The sequence below is a fragment of the Dicentrarchus labrax genome, unplaced genomic scaffold, assembly GCF_905237075.1.
Source record: "Dicentrarchus labrax unplaced genomic scaffold, dlabrax2021, whole genome shotgun sequence".
Classification (NCBI taxonomy): Eukaryota; Metazoa; Chordata; class Actinopteri; family Moronidae; genus Dicentrarchus; species Dicentrarchus labrax.
The window spans coordinates 26,053,356-26,071,326 of NW_026136720.1; the positions used below are offsets into that span (position 1 = coordinate 26,053,356).

At 38.9% G+C, this 17,971-nt stretch overlaps 1 protein-coding gene across 1 annotated transcript in view; it reads right to left on the reverse strand.

Annotated features, from left to right (window-relative positions):
- Positions 1 to 17,971, reverse strand: part of ntrk3a (neurotrophic tyrosine kinase, receptor, type 3a) — a 264,646-nt gene that overhangs the window by 162,532 nt on the left and 84,143 nt on the right. Inside the window, exon 5 of the mRNA XM_051383180.1 lies at positions 1,950 to 2,104. Within this exon, the coding sequence (XP_051239140.1) occupies positions 1,950 to 2,104 (155 nt within the window). The remainder of the gene's footprint in view (positions 1 to 1,949; positions 2,105 to 17,971) is intronic.

A 17,971-nucleotide genomic window follows, 5' to 3' on the forward strand; every position in this document is an offset into this window, starting at 1 on the left:
GTATTGGAGTAAAGTCATTTCAGAAAATTGGAACATGTTGGGACAAATCTTAGGAAGAAGGTGTAAACCATCTAGCCTAGAGTGAAGTTGACCATATACCTTTCCTAAACTCTTAGAAAGGGAATGTATACTGATGTTCCATTTTCTCAAGGTCTAGAACAGGGAAATTGGATACTTAACCAGCTTACACTGTCCAAATATGTACAAGTAAAACAAATGAAGACCACAGTAATTAGTCATTATGATCAGAGAAGTATTTGTCTAACCACATCTGACCACATAGCTCACATAAAGTGTACTTATAACATGTAGTCAAATTAAGGGAAATCTATCATCTAATCACAAAAAATTTAACACAGGTTTTCTAAGTTTAGGCACAATGGCATTTTTATAATTCATTTTAAGTATTGATGTAAAATGAGAAGGTATCATTGACACAATTACAAAAGTGGAAATCATGTTTGAAATTTAAAGTTCAATTTTGAATTAGGGAAAATTGTACTTTGGTATGAAAATGTATAGTACATTCAGACCCTGATTGACAAACGCAACTGAGGATAAGATCGAAACCCCCTTGCATCAAAGTGCTAGTAACCTCTTCCTAGGGGTGCCTCACTACTGTATGTAAAATACATGAGGCAGAAGAAGATGACGCTATGGTAAAAATACTCACATCTTGTTATCATTGTTGTATGTTATTTGCTTGCTTGATACCTAAGTTGCTGTATGTCATATACATAGTCACCTTAAGTGGCCGGGAAGTAACAAGGGGGTGAAGATATTTAAATGCAGTTATGTAACCAGTAGATGTAATCTTTATGTACTATGATATCATCATATTGTATGTGGATTGGTCAGCAGGACTTTTGAAAACTTTTGGTGAAAATTTGAAGAGGTAACATTCTGTAATCTGGACACAAACTTGTAAGAGAATGCATTTTTGTTTTTGTGAGTGACAAGAGTAACTCAAGGGGGGAAATGTAGTGGGAAAATGCATTCAGGGATAAGGTTCTGTAAACATGAAGCAAATTATATTATGTTGTGTTATTCCATGTTTAATTTTACAGGCTTATAGTATAATTTTTTATGTTGATGTATGTTCATCCTTATGTATTCACATTCTGGTTGTCTCACCCTAGGTAGGAGAACTCACCAATAGACATCCTTGCGAAAGAGGCCACATTCTTTGGGAAAGAGGCATATAATAGAGTGATTTTCTTTGTTCAAGTCAGTTGTATCCTGGGACAAATCGGTTTGCTTGTATCCTGTGTGATGCAAATAAATCTTGCACGTGGAGTGAAACTGTCAATTCTCTTTGCTTTCTGTGAGTCTGTGTCACCATTCTGGATACCTTTAGTGGGAGTTTGTGGTTACTCACTATAGTCAGATAGCTAAAAGTTTAAGTCAGATAGACATCAATTGAGGAGCATTGAGACATGAAAAATTAAACCACAATAAATGTTTAAAGTGTTTTAAGAGTGGTTTGATTTATTATGTCTTAAGTATAAAGCTGGATATTTTCTATACTTATTTATTGTCAACAAATACCACGAAAGTACCAATACTGAATGTATTCTGTGCATATATTTGAGTCCTCTGTGACATAGCGCTCCAGAGTCGGATCGGCAATTGTGTATTAATCCACAAAATTGTTCCCAACAAATGTGCTGATTCCTCCTGTTTGAGTAACATTTGTTAAAAAGTACAGTGACCAGCTGTTTTAGGAAATTACGGATTTTTAAAGATTTACATCTTCAGTGAGAACTAATGGGTTTTGTTTCTGGTTTGTTTTTTGTAAGAATTATTGGAAATAGGAACATTTTAGAATATCTCCAGCTCTATCATTTAAACAGTCGTCTTGCAAAAGTCAGTCAATTGTGAGAATTCCCAATCATTAAGATAAAAGTTTGCACATTATGTTTGTGTGTTAATTTTTACTTTAAACTTACCACAACTGCTAATGTTCATATCGTGCAGCAGTATATTCCTGTCGCCATCAGAACAGTATAACTGTTGGCTGCTTATCCCCGCCTCTCCTCTCTGTTGCCATAGCTGCAGCCAGCGGATCTCACAGCCACAGGCAAACAACACCTCCTCTAAATGACTAGAGAGAAATAGAGAAAAAGAGCATTGACAATATTAGCAATGCGCTAAATCTCAACAGTGACATATTCACCTTCAAACTGCATGCTAGAGAAACAAAATGTTTGTCATTTCAAATGCCTAATATAACAGCACTAATATATGACCAAGACCTTCTAAATAATCCTCGTTAGGTGAAAAAATGGGATCCCCACACACACAGAGTTGAGTGTGCAGTAGGTGCAGTATTTCCCAGTGGGCCTTGACCATTTTAGCTCAAAATACAGATGGCAAATTAAAGCAGGCTGAGATAAGTTGATACATAGACATAAGTAAATAACAGCACTTCATCACACATACACATCAAAAATGTCTGGAATCCACAGAAGCTCACAGATTGGCAATTATATAATGCTGAAACCCGACGGGGGTATATTTCTGTGAAAAGTGTATTATATTTATTCTGGTGGAATGAGTCAGCCTTGTAACCATTCTAAAATACAACATTACCAGCAACCATGACACACCACTTAAATGTACAGGATTTACATTTTTGCAACTGTTGTTTTGAAGAACACATTAATAATAAGACTATAAAAGTCACGATGCCATTAAAATGATTACTATTTTGATTGAATTTTTGATGATTTTGTGTTTCAGCAATATTAGCTTGTCGGCACCTGGCAACTGCTTTTTGTAAACACACTACAGTTTCTGTAATATTAGATTGTTAGCCTCAGTGTACTTCTATAGATGAGAGCAACCCATCGGGTACCTGGCCATGCGCTAAGCCCATGCCCCCATTTGGGTAAAAACAGTACCTCTAATTTGACTGGCGATAATGGGGTATATGTAAATTCTGAGGTATTTTCCAATTTAATTCCATAAAATAAGAATACCATATTGCTTTTTCGCTATTAGCAAAAATCCTATGACCAACGAGGCAAACAACTATATTATGTCATTGCCAATCAACAATAGGTGTCATTATATAGTTATTTCAGTCTGCCTCCATGACAGTGGGCAGACCTGACATACAACTACTTTATTGAATTTCACATTTCTGACATCTGACACTGTTTCTGTTGTTAAGACAGTTTATTTTTCCGTTTTTGACGCCTGTCCAATGATACGTTACTGTAAACTAATTACACCGCTGTGGTGAAACAGAACCACTGTTGAGTTTATCAATCAACCTTTTACTATGCACAGAGAGAAGCAGAAAACAGGTGGGTTTTATCTCCACTTCCCACATTATTTTATGCTGTTCATAACCCCCTGCTCCACACTATCAAACCAAAAACTTTTTCAAAAGTGGATGTATGTGCTGCAGTTGGGCTTTTGCGAATAATATGGTAGTTTTACAGATAGTGTCCAAGAAAAAGGCTGTCTGATACTGTTACTTTGGTCCTCTGGAATAAACTGCCAGAACTGTGTCCACCTTCAAAACCAAAATTAAAGGGGACATATTATGCAAAACCAACTTTTTAATCGTTTGATTATGTACATTTGGGAATCTGGAGGGCCTATCAGCAGGCAAAGTGTGAAAAAAAATGACTCAGTAATGTTTTTGAGGGCTGCCTCAGAATACAGGAGATAAATCACTCAATTTCAGACAGTCAGAGTTTTTGACGTCAATTTGCCTCCATGCCTCCACTATACTATACTCCAAGTATAGTATAGTATAAGATACATAACATTGTTACTGAGCTAAAAGCCACATGCAGTTGTCATGGTTCAGAGTACCATTACCTTTTTATGTTTCGAGCACTGCTTCTTGCTACATTATATTATCCACACAATTAAAACAACATCTTCACAGAAACAGAAACAAACTAGTTAAGGCTTGGTTACATCAGCATTTAAAACAGCAGATTTCCACAGCAGAATGTATTCATTCCAACACAATTGTAGTTAAAGGATTCGTTCATGGGGGTGAAGTAAATCCACACAATCTTTTCATTTCAAGTTCAGGTTTGGTGAATGTGTTACATCATCTATAAATGCAGGACTCCAAGCAGGTCTGCAAGGCCAAGCATATCTGTTACCTACTGTACACCTGAGTGTCCAAAATGGAGGAAGCTGTTGGATAAACTGTGTTAACTTAAATTCCTGTTAGATAATGAGCTACACTAACAAGCAGACGAGTTTGCTAACTGACGTCCGATAGCATACCTTTTCATTTCACAAATCGGTGTACAATGGAGAACAAAATACTGGGGGACGTTATTAAAGAGACAAATATTGAGATTGAATAGGGTTAGAGTTAGCAAGCGAGTTAGTGGTTATCTCACCAGCTACAGCAGTTCACCAACTAACCGTGTGAGTATAGTCACTACATCACCAAGGTTAATCTAGAGCAAAGACATGCAGATTAATTTCCACTTTCACAGAGCTTTACAAAGTAAGTCACCTGGCAAATTAACTACAAAGTGGATCCTCCTCTGCTAGTTTGCTACAAGAGATACTGAGATTTCCAGACATTCTGTTCCAGTTGGACTCAAGACAAGTGTTTGAGATCATTTCTGCTATAGAAACATGGCAGTTCAACATGGCAGACTCCATAGAAGAGGACCCTCCATAGATGAAAACAGTTCTTTCTAAGGTAACAAAAAGACAATTCTTATTTTCAGGTGATTACACAAATGAAAACATACCTATGAATATTATATATTACATTTCTGACAAAAGATCCTCCTCAATGTTACACACTGGTACCTTAAGGGGAGTTAAATGTACCATCCAGTCTATTTAAAACTGACATTATAACGGGTTCAACAGAAAAGCATCAACAAGCCAATAAGGTTGCACTCCTCTATACAGTCATTGTATAATATGTCTGAAAAGGAGGGTGGTCAGACACATGCCAGAGCAAATAAAACATTAGCCTGCAGATTCATCTGCTTCCCAGTCTACTCTACAACAGGGGTATTGAGTTAAATGGACTGTAAACACACATGCCACACTGACCCCATTCACACACTGATGGCTGCCATGCAAGGTGCTCACCAGAACAGAAACTAATCATTTATACACACTCATACACCAATTCACAGCATCGGGAGCAATTTGGGGTTCAGGGTCTTGCTCAAGGACACTTCGACATGCAGCGAGAGGAGCTGGGGATCGAACCACCAATCTTCCGATAAGTGGACGACCAGCTCTACCTCTGAATCACAGCCGCCCTATAATCCTAACCAAATTTAATCATAACCAATAGCCATACGGACAAAATATCAGAATAAAAACTAGTTTGACAAATACCAAAAAAAGAGTTCCCTTTAACAGGGTTTTATTCTTCTTATGCTGAATTTCTGGGTAGAGACAAGAAAATATATGATTGTGTCATAGTGACCTACATTTGGAAACATCTTACCTTATAAGACTTACCATTTTTAGAAGCCTTGTATTTTACTTAATTGATTTACATGCCCTTCAAAATATTCCTCTTTCAGACATATCTGTTCTGTGTTTTCGTATACGTCATCTGTGGACTGCTATTTCTGCACTGGAGCTCCATGATACCACTATTTGTAGCTGATGGGAGACTTGTGACATAGCTATATCAGAAAGATTCATGGAGGTGTGAAGGACATAGAGTAGGAACAAGAGGGCATCTTTATTTTCCCACAGTAAAACAAGTAGTTACACTGCTGTTGACAGGAGAGAAATTGACAAATAACTGCATCTATACAGTTTTACTGGGAACAGCTGTAGGTGAAGGACAATTTTATATTTATTGTTACCAACTACACACAAGGCACATGCAGTCATACACCGTAAAATGCATGTTAAAAGAGCAACACAATTAGGACTAGTCATGGATACATATGTGTATGGCCCAAAGCTTTTTAGTTTAAGATTATCAGTCAAAAATATAAAAAAGCATCTTGTTTGGCCAATAATTAAAATTAAGAGTAAAAGGAAGAACTGTATGGACTACTTAGCAATCAGTTGGTGAAACAAGTAAACTTATGTTACTTTACCACCAATCAGTTGACAGTATAACTAACTATATGCTAACTACGTTCCAGGTCAATGCTGGTACACGCTGGACCAATCCTTGATCTGGACGTACATGGAAAATCAATATTGGCAAAATAAGTAATGTTCATGGTAAAAATAGGTAATATATAAATTAATATTGTATTACATTTTTTTGTAAAAGATTTTTTACCAACTGATTGAAATTTAAAGTTAAAGTTTATTTGCCTTTATATTTTATTTATTTTAATATTCTAACCACATTATTTATTGTTATATATTTCTGACTTGTCTCACAGCCTTTAATTGCCTATCTTTTGTCAGTTTCAGGGCACCACATACATACTAGTTTTATATACAATCACACAAACACACACACCCACACACACACACACACACACACACACACACACACACACACACACACACACACACACACAGATGAGATTGAGTAGTTCTTTACCACCCTGCAGGCATGCTGTGATAAATGTTAGCTATCTAGTGTGTGTGTTGGTGTGTTTGGTAAGGGGAAGGGGCAAGAGTAATGAACATTTGTTGATATGAACCCCAAGCTGATTGCACACAGGCACACACACACACTTTCACACAGATTCCCCTGCTTATACCCAACCTTGAGATCAACAGGTCCATATTACAGTCACAGGTTTGATAAATAGAACAAACTGGATTTATCTGAAGTAAAAAAGCTTAAGGACTGAAATACTGCCTGAATTACACTGAATAAAAAAACAAGCAGAGCCCAATCACAAGCAAAAGACTATCCTCAAAAGCTTTTCCAAATTCCCCCCCAAAAAAAATTAGAAAAGATTTAGATAAAACTCAACTACCAGATATGCGTTCTCCTCTCATAGCTGAGCTAGCACCATCCAGGACCTAACATACTGTTTCAGGCAAAAACTACAACAAATGGACCTTATAGCACCTTTCTACATGCCACATTCACGCTTTCACACAGTGATGGCAAAGCCCATAGAACAGAAACTAACTCATCATATTCACACTCTGATGACACAGCATCAGGAGCAATTTAGGTTCTAATAACCAGGGATTGCATGAAATGCCAGCCCCGCTGAGAGCGTCAAATACTGATGTTCTTCCAGGCACATTGACGTCTTCACACAGACAGTCATGATAAATACATAGCGCCTTTCTAGTCTTTCGACCACTCAACGCGCTACACACTACAGGACACACTCACCCCATTTGCACACATTCATACAGTGGCTGCCATGCAAGGTGCCAGAATGGAAACTAATCGGTAGCTTGCTCAAGAATGTGCAGCAATAGGAGCTGGGGATCGAACTGCCAAATTTCCGATTAGTGGACGACCGGCTCTCACTGAGCCACAGCCGCCAATCCACTGGTCAACTAACTCCAATGTCATCCATCCATGTCATAGAGTGAAGACTGAGAAAGTCTGTATGAGGAGGTTGGGGTGGCTAGGTGGGTCAATTAAACAGAGGACTTTCACCAAGGAGACCTGGGTTCGTACCAAAAATCATTTAAAGTTTTATGTTTTATAATGTTACATGTGACTTGTTTCTGCAATAATGGCAACATGACTTACAAGTCTAAAAAAAAACATTACCCAAACCTAACCAAGTAGTTTTGTTGCTTTACACCTCATACAGACCTGGGGCCCTGTCTTGCCGACCTGAAACACAAGAATCAAACGCAAAACGCAAGTAGCTTTGTGGGCGGATCTCGGGCGCTGTTGCTATTACGCCGGCGGGATAAATGACTCTTGTGCCCGACGCAAATCTTAAAATGGGTTGGTCTGAAGTAGCTACATTAGTCATAGGTGTGGTTTGGGTGTAACGTGCAATAAACCAATCAGAGCATCATCTCAAATTCCCTTTAAAAGCAGGCGCGCTTGTTCCATGGCGGATTGCTATTATTATAACGGCGGATTTGCCAGGTGCACGCCAAGAGCGGTTCACAGCCGAGGAGACCGACATTCTCGTCAGGGCCGTAAAATACCGAGAAGTGACATTATTGACATGAAATAAATGTAACACAGCCATATAATAAATCAAACAATGCGCAAGGGCCAGCTGAGGAGGGAGCAGCGCAAACACCAAGGTGCATAGGATCCAGACCCACTACACGCTGGAGGACCACCCGTTCCTGCAGCAAACCGGGTTTGACATGCTGGAGAGGGAGCCGTCCGGGATGCGGCAAAGTATTAATGCCCGTCTTGACCAGGTGGCGATGTTGCTAGTGCCTCTCAGGCGCATCCCCTCAAGTCTGCGCCCTTAAAATAGCATCTGAATAAGCGCCACTGACTTTAGACTAGGTTTTTCCTGGTCTGTGGTGGAATTGTTTTCTGAAACAGCAAAATAGCACCAGGGAACGTTTGCTCCAGAACACGCCTCCTCTTTTCACTGAACCGCCCCCCGGAGCGCAAGTTCATTCCCTAATTTAAGGACGTGCGTCGGTGGAGGGAAAATTCTAATGTGCGTTGAGTGCAAAATAGGAATTATACAAGCGCCAGTGTACAAAGTCAATTGCGCTGAGTGCAAGATAGAGCCCTTGGTGCTTCTGCATGAGATGCCAAGGTCTGTGACAAAACAGTGTTGATATCTGACTACTGTTGGACCAATCAAGACATTTGAAAGTCACCGTCATGTCATTGTTACTAGAATAAGGCAATGAAAGACTGTGCCAACTCCTTCCATATCTTGTTTATGTTTATTTTTTATGCTTTGGGAATTCCATTGCCATTGGCATTTAACATCACAACGCTATGCATTGTGGATTATTCCCTTAAGCAAGGTCAGAGGTATACAGCCAGCTTGCATAAAGAGTACAAATGGTCAATCAGGGAGCCTTCAAGCTATTCATGTGTGCAGTTTCACAGTAGGACTGCCCAAGCCCTCAGACGAAGTGGGAGAATTAGTCTGTCCCAAGGCCACATATTGATACTGGGCCTGTCTGAGAATCGTTCTTGATTAGTTTTGTCACCCCTTGACCTTTCAGGACCATCATTTCTTAACACAGTGTTGAAAAATCTCATGGCTGTTTTTTTTCCCCTAGGAACAGATATTACGAGCTGACATACATTCCAAAGCTTTTGTTTTGATCTGGCACAGTGCACTTCAGTCTCATATGGCGTCTTGCTGAACACTGTGAAGATTCTGTGAGCATGATTCTATACGAGCATGTGTCCCCAAATCTATTTGGATGAATTCTGAGCTTAATGTTGTGTTTTTGTTTGATCTTCACCTTTTGGACATTTGAGCTCACTGCACAACATATTAGTGTTTGTCTGGATCGTGCCCAGTTAGTCAGCAACTGGGCTTGTAACTCTGGATCAAAGTAATCCAATAAGTTATTAAGCAGAGCTAGTTATACTACTAATTACATGAGTCATTGTTGGTGAAGTCAGACATTCTGGAGGGAGATAGTTGATTGTTGAGTCTAGGATTGCCACCTTAAGTGTGGAAAAACAAGGGACGCCTTCTGCAGCCTCCTATCATGGGGCACACAAATGAAGGGGTGGGGTCCTATCCCATTAAATTTCCTGCATTCTGGTGAAATTTTAGACACTGATTTAAAAGTCCTTTGCTACTCTCAATATGAATGTAAAGGAAATAAAGATTCAATAGAGTGTGACACAGTTGCCTCAAATATATCATGGATCAAAGCATCAGATCATAGACATGAGCAAAATGTTTGGTCTGTCAAAATAAAATTAATTCCTTCTTTTTTTACTGTGAAACTAATCAGAACACTTTTCCTGGATGTAGGCACTGAAATGAAGGTCTACCTGTTGCAGAGTGAGGGAAATGTGGAGAAACAAATAGGTTGTCTGAACTTATACTGTGTATAGGTCTATATGTGAAAGGTAGCCTAGCTCTTGGAAGATTAATTTCCACCAAGTGGGTTATTGGTTAAATCTCTCTAACACACACACACATTCACATACCATTGACAGTATGTGCTATTGCGTGGAGGGTTTCCTGCTGATAGAGAACTGTTAATGTATTTGGAGAACAATGATGACTCTTATGTCAGTGCTCTAAACACAGTACGATCTACAAATCAACAGTACAGTTCTGGGGTTTCATGAATTAGTGATTCCACTCTGCGTCTTCTGCTGAATGTTGCTTCAGGTTGCACAGTCCACCACGGGTGACAAAAAATACTCAATTAATACTCATTCCCAGTGACAGGACTGATTCACCTGTGGTCCTGCTGCCATTCAGATGTGAATTTGGACAGCGTCTTCCTTTTTACAGCGGACCTGAGCTGGAGGTATTTGCCAGCGCAAGTCTACATAACCAGGGCAACGATGCCGCTGATTGACAGACAACTTTCCTGTTATTCTCTGCAAATTCAGATATTATAAGATTCTGCTGTGTCTCTTCAAAACTCTTTTGGTTTCATGACTTCTTTTCACATTCAAAGCAGGTTAAAAAACATGTTGTATACATTAGAGTGATCTGTGAATACAAATATGGGACAAATCACATCCCATTTTGATTCAGTACAGGGGAGTGCATTTTATCTTTCAATACGGGACAATCCTGTAATATACGGGATGGGTGGCAACCCTAGTTGAGTCTCATTACCATGTCATCAAATGTGACACTTTGGGTTATGATAGCTGGAAACAAACAATGTGGCTCGAAGCGAGTCACACAACACAACTGGTGGAGTTAATGCTCCAAGGTTATCAAACATGCATGTGAGAAATTGCCCCTCAGTCAGAACCTTGGTCAACTTTCTCCTTTCCTGTACTTAGATATGTTACTGTATGTGCTAGGCTAATCTATGTTGAAAAAGACCCCATTTTGAAGATGGTTGAAATATAAAAGAGATGTATCTATAGTCACATCTTCAGTTAACTAGGAAATGTTAAAAAATACTAGCAACTAGCCACACAATTTACATTAGTCATTAGTTAGCTAGTTAGCTAATGTCTGCAAAATGCTAGATAACAAGCTAGCTAATTTACAAGAATTGCTAGGTAGTTGGCTATACAGTTTGAATTTATTATGTATTGCTTACATTACTTAATTACTTGACGATGGTTCAACCAAACGGAGGTCACCAAAATTAATGTGGAGTCGGTGTGTAATTATGCTAAAACTATGTCGGACTCCGTAGTTTTCTCTGGACCCCTGCCCAATGTGACCAGTGATGACATGTATAGCCGCATGTCGGACTTCCACCGCTGGCTGTCGAGGTGGTGTCCAGCAAACAATGTGGGCTTCATTGATAACTGGAAGCCTTTTTGGGGAAAACCTGGTCTGATTAGGAGAGACGGCATCCATCCCACTTTGGATGGAGCGGCTCTCTTATCTAGAAATATGGTGAAGTTTATTTCTAAAACCTGACAGTCCAGAGTTGGGACCAGGAAGCAGAGCTGCTGTCTTACACACTTCTCTGCGCTTTCTTTAGAACAGTCACCCACCCAAAACCCCATAGAGACTGTGTCTGTCCCCCAACCACCTAAATTATTTAAAGAAATAAAAACAAGAGGAGTTCAACATAAAAACCTAATAAAAATTCAAACTAACTCCTCAGTAGCACAAAATAAAAGAATGAAATGTGGACTGTTAAATATCAGGTCTCTGTCTTCAAAAGCTGTTTTAGTGAATGAATTAATATCGATTATGATATTGATTTACTGTCTTACTGAGACCTGGGGAGAATGTTGCCTAATGAATCCCCCCGTTTTAATACTCTTCCTCGGCCACCAGGGTGGAATAGCAGCCATATATGATTTGAGCGTTTTAATGGACCCTAAACCTAAACTAAATTATAATTCATTTGAAAGCCTTGTTCTTAGTCTTTTTCACCCAAACTGGAAAACACTGCAGCCAGTTCTATTTGTTGTAGTGTACCGCGCTCCTGGACCGTACTCTGATTTTATATCTGAATTCTCAGAGTTTTTATCAAGTTTAGTCCTTAAATCAGATAAAGTAATTATTGTAGGTCATTTTAGTATTAATGTGGATGTTAACAATGACAGCCTTAGTAATGCATTTATATCATTAATAGACTCAATTGGCTTCTGTCAGAGTGTAAATAAACCAACTCGTTTTTTAAATCACACTCTTGACCTTGTTCTATCATATGGCATTGGTATTGAACATTTCATAGTCTTCCCACATAATCCTTTCCTATCTGACCATTATTTAACAACTTTTGAATTCATACTATTAGATTATAAGCCATTAGGCAAAACTTCCTACAGCAGATGTCTATCTGACAGTGCTGTAGCTAAATTTATGGAGGAGATTCCTTCAGTGTTTAATTCAATGCCTTGTCTGAATTTAACAGAGTCCTATAATAACTTTAGTCCCTCTGAAATTGATAATCTTGTCGATAGTGCTGCAGGCTCACTACGATCAACATTAGACTCTATCACTCCTATAAAAAGGAAATTATTAAAACATAGGAGACTAGCACCTTGGTACAACCACCAAACCCTCCAGTTAAAGCAAATAGCTAGGAAATCTGAAAGGAAATGGCGTACTTCCAAATTATCAGAATATTGCTAAATTTGGCAAGATAGCCACATATCCCCATAACCTTAAGTAGCAATGACTTCATGAGCTTCTTTTATAATAGAATTATTACTATTAGAGAGAAAATTAATCACCAACTGCCATCAACAGTTATCAGTGGCTCTCCAAGTTCAGGGACTTTTACTTATGTAAACTTAGATATATATTTAGACTGTTTTTCTGTTTACTGTTTATCGATCTTCATCAGTTAACTTCAATAATTTCTTCATCAAAGCCATCAACCTGTCTGTTAGACCAATCCCAACTAGGCTGCTTAAAGAAGTTGTTCCCTTAATTGGCACTTCTTTACTGGATATGATTAATCTTTCTTTATTATCAGGATATGTACCACAGTCCTTTAAAGTAGCTGTAATTTAACCCCTTCTTAAAAAGCCCACTCTTGACCAAGGGGTTTTAGCCAACTATAGATCAATCTCTAACCTCCCCTTCCTCTCTAAGATTCTGGAGAAAGTAGTCGCCAAAGAGTTGTGTGACTTTCTACATAACAATAGTTTATTTGAGGATTTTCAGTCAGGATTTAGAGTTCATCATAGCACAGAGACAGCTCTGGTTAAAGTTAATAATGACCTTCTGATTGCTTCTGACAATGGACTTGTCTCTGTACTTGTATTATTAGATCTTAGTGCTGCATTTGACACCATTGACCATGATATTCTTTTCGAGACTTGAGCATCAAATTGGCATTAAAGGAACCGCACTAAGCTGGTTTAAGTCATATTTATCAGATTGTTCGCAGTTTGTACATGTTAACGATGAATCTTCAATAAATACTAAAGTTAGTCATGGAGTTCCACAAGGTTCTGTACTTGGACCAATACTATTTACTTTATATATGCTCCCTTTAGGCAACATTATTAGGAATCACTCCGTTAACTTTCACTGTTATACAGATGATACGCAGTTATATCTATCGATCAAGCCCGATTAAATTAATCAATTATCTAAATTACAAACATGTCTTAAGGACATAAAATCCTGGATGAGCTGCAATTTTCTGATGTTAAACTCAGAAAAAAACGAAATTCTTGTACTTGGCCCCAAAAACCTTAGAGACTCACTGTCTAAAGATATAGTTACTCTAGATGGCATTACCTTGGCCTCTAGCACCACTGTCAGGAATCTTGGAGTTATCTTTGATCAGGATTTGTTATTTAACTCCCACATAAAGCAAACCTCCAGGACTGCCTTCTTTCATTTACGTAATATTACAAAAATTAGACACATCCTGTCACAGACAGATGCAGAAAAACCAATCCATGCATTTGTTACTTCAAGGCTTGATTACTGCAACTCTTTATAATCAGGTTGCCCCAATAAGTCCATTAAAATGCTCCAATTAACTCAGAACGCTGCAGCACGAGTACTGACAGGAACTAGAAAAAGAGATCACATCTCTCCTGTACTAGCTTCTCTGCACTGGCTCCCTGTAAAATTTAGAATAGAATTTAAAATCCTCCTCCTCACCTATAAAGCTCTTCATGGTCAGGCCCTTTCATATCTTAAAGAGTTCATAGTACCCTATTACCCCTCTAGAACACTACGTTCTCTGAATGCTGGGCTACTTGTGGTTCTTATGGTCTCTAAAAGTAGAACAGGAGCCAGAGCCTTCAGTTACCAAGCTCCTCTCCTGTGGAACCAGCTTCCAGTTGTGGTTCGGGAGGCAGACACCCTCTCCACATTCAAGAGTAGGCTTAAGATGTTCCTCTTTGATAAAGCTTATAGTTAGGGCTGGATCAGGTGAGTCCTGAACCATCCCTTAGTTATGCTGCTATAGGCCTAGACTATCGGGGGATTTCCCATGGTGCACTGAGCTCCTCTCTTCCTCTCTCTGTCTGCACTCATTTATGTCCCATTAGTGCATGTTACTAACTTGACTTCTTCCCCAGGGTTCTTGTGCTTTCTCGTCTCGCAGGTTCTTATCGATCCTGGTGGAGCCTCCTGCCATGGCCCTGCTAGATTGCCATTGCCAGTACTGTTGTTACTGTGCACCTGTCTGTCTGTCTGTCTCTCTCTCTCACCCCAACTGGTCGAGACAGACGACCACCCACTTCGAGCCAAAGGATCTGTCCTAGGTTTCTGCCTTTTAACAGGCATGTCAACTAATTACAACAATGTCAACTCGTGATTCATACAGCTGTAGACTTGTCTTTATGTAGCACCCTTTTTTCAGTTTCTTCAGTTTTTCTTTTCTTTTTCTTTAATTTGTACACTCTCGAAAGCCTTAAAATCATACTTTTACCCTGCAGATTGATCCAAGTTTATTGTACGACATGCAACAAATGCAATCTTTGCCCCTCTGGAACCAACTTAATTAACTCTCTCGTCTACCTGGCCAGGGGAGTGTGATGTAAATGAGTTGTTCCACTTTGTAGTGGAGATAACCTCCCTCTCATTAATGTAGCACCGATAACCTCTCACTGTCATTAAAAGTATGGGAGCAGATAAGCACAGAGACAAGCCAGGTGTTAGACGAGTGAGTGATAGTTAACAAAAAATCAATTGTTAACCATGCAACTCATTTATGGTCCTGCTGAATGTGTTTTTATGCCACTTTTACATTTCCAGTTTTGGATACTGGGAAAGATATGATATATTTGGCAACGGACGTTGGATCAGCCCTGTCTCCTATCCAACTAATCTGCACCGGATGTTTGGAGGGGAACGCAAAGCTATGTTAATGTTGCAGTAGGTAACATTTATAAAAGTAACGTCATTATTAGTTGAAATTTCCACTGTGTTCTGACATGACACAGATAATCTGTGCAAAAATCACGTTCCTCTAGGCCTTCCTGGCACAACTAATGGTATTTGCAAGAATCCACTATACCTGAAAGAAAACAACCAATTAGAGCTAAGAAAGATATAAAGACACTTTGGTTTGGAGGCTTGAAGGTAGTTGTTCTCATTCCTGGGTTCCCCCTCTCTATTGGAGGCCTTGGGAATGAGAATCAATAATCCCCCATCTTTCTCGGCTCTGATTGGTTGTTTTCATTAAGGCTAGGTGATTCACGCAAATGCAAGTGAAGTAAAAACAGCTTTATTTATATAGCACTTTTTTAACACAAAGTTACAAAATGCTTTACAAACAACAACAACAAAAAACAACAACACACAAACATATATATGGGACTATATATATGCATATATACATATAAATATGTACATGCATAACCATCCCCAATCAAACATACATAGGGAGCATGTAAATACAAACATAAGGAAGATAAAACGAGAAGGAAGGATAAATTAAGAGAGACTACAGATGAGGAAAAAAAAAAAGGAGATCTATAAAAAGGCTTGCCTGTAGAGGTGGGTTTTGAGGAGCTGCATAAAACAGTCCATGGATTCAGCGAATCTGAGTGATTGGGGAAGACTATTCCACAATGTTGGGGCTAGAACAGCAAAGGCACGGTCACTTTTAGTTTTGCTGTTAGGAATGGATAAAAGGCCTAGATTTGAGGAGAAATGTGGCCGATGAGTGGAATGAGGAACAAGGAGATCTGAAATGTAACTGGGGGCAAGGTCATGAAGTGCCTTATATGTAATCAGTAAGATCTTATAATTGATCTGAATTTTACAGGAAGCCAATGAATGGATAGGAGAACTGAAGTAATGTGGGACCAATGGCTGGTTCTGGTTAAAAGTCTGGCGGCTGCATTGTATGAATGAGTTAGTTTCTGTTTGATGGACTTTGCCATCACTGAGTGAATGTGTGTGAAAGGGTGAATGTGGCACGTAGTGTAAAAGCGCTTTGAGTGGTTGGAAGACTAAAAAGGCGCTATACAAGTACAGGTCCATTTACCATTTACCATTTTGCACTAACTGGTAGGAGTAGGAGCACTAGGAGGAGCCAGAAGAGACAGATTACAGATTATCTTTCTCATGTACTAGTGTCAGGATATTGCAACAGTTTCAGTATATGACCTACTGTAGCTTTAATACAATTTTGCATCAAATGTATCATATAATGTTATTAAAAAGTGAATTCTGCTGCCTGTTTTCCATCGATTCATTCCCCAATTTTTCACCTTGCAGTAATACTGTGGAGTGGAGGCCTATTATGAGGCTAAATACATTCTTGATAGAATGACAGGTCATTCACAAAGAGATGCTAGGCTGCAGAGTGTGTACACATAATCATTATCTGACCTTTTTTGTGGATGTTTGTCATGAGGCTTTATCCTGCACTCAGCAGGCCAGCCCGTGGACCACATCAGCACTCGGAAATGTTGATACACAACATGAATCACAGCCTGACCTTAAGGATTGATGTGCCTGGCAAATATTTTGACATTTCATAGACTTGGATATGATAGCCTGAACCGATGCTGAACAGCTGTGTAAATATATTTCTCAAACTCAAGCTTCTCTGAACAGGTTACAGAGCCAAAATAACAGACTCACTGCTGCTGTCTTTCATCCGATCTTCAAGAGAGCAAATACAGACATTAAAAGTGGACATAAACTTTTGTTTATGTAAAACATTCAGCCATATCCACATGGTAGAAACAACTATCCAGATTTGACACTAATGACAATTGTTAGACACCTTTTGATTTGATTATATATGCAGATATATCCACAAAGAAATAGAGACAACACCCCCTTAACTGATAGGTTCCCAAGCTGGGGCTCTATTGTTAATGTTATGCATTGCAATATACTATGAAATATCCATAAAATATGTCACTTGACTCAGCTGACTCAATGATAGAAAAGGGCTTCCTTAAAGGACCACTGTGTAGGATTTAGTGGCATCTAGCAGTGCAGTTGCAGGTCGCAATTCCCTCGTTTAACCCTTCCCTTCAAAATGAGAAGCAGAAATACGGTGGCTGTAAAATGTGTGAAAAACAAGAATGGCCATTTCTAGAGCCCTTGTTTGGTTTGTCGGTTCTGGGCTACAGATGTTAAGATTTCACTGATTGCCTTTTAAAGCCCGTCATGGTTTTGCTCCCAGTAATTTTACTGAATTGCAGCCACCCTATGAGCCTGAGCGCAGCCTGTTTTACACTATACAATGTAGAATGCATTGCAGTGTTAATGGACAGTTTACACATTATGATTTGCATGTAGTGTTTACCAACCTAATCAGTATTGGGCATCTTACTTTAAAAAAGTAATTAGTTATAGTTACAAATTACTTCTCCCAAAAAGTAACTGAGTTAGTAACTTAGTTACCACATTGTAAAAGTAATTAGTTACTCAGCAAAGTAACTGTGACGTTATTTTTTATGTTCTATAATGCTATTACATTCTATAACGTCAAAGATGTTTATATTAACTGAATGAAGAATGAAAACACTATATACAGTATTTTAGGACATTTGGTATTTATTTGAACTCAG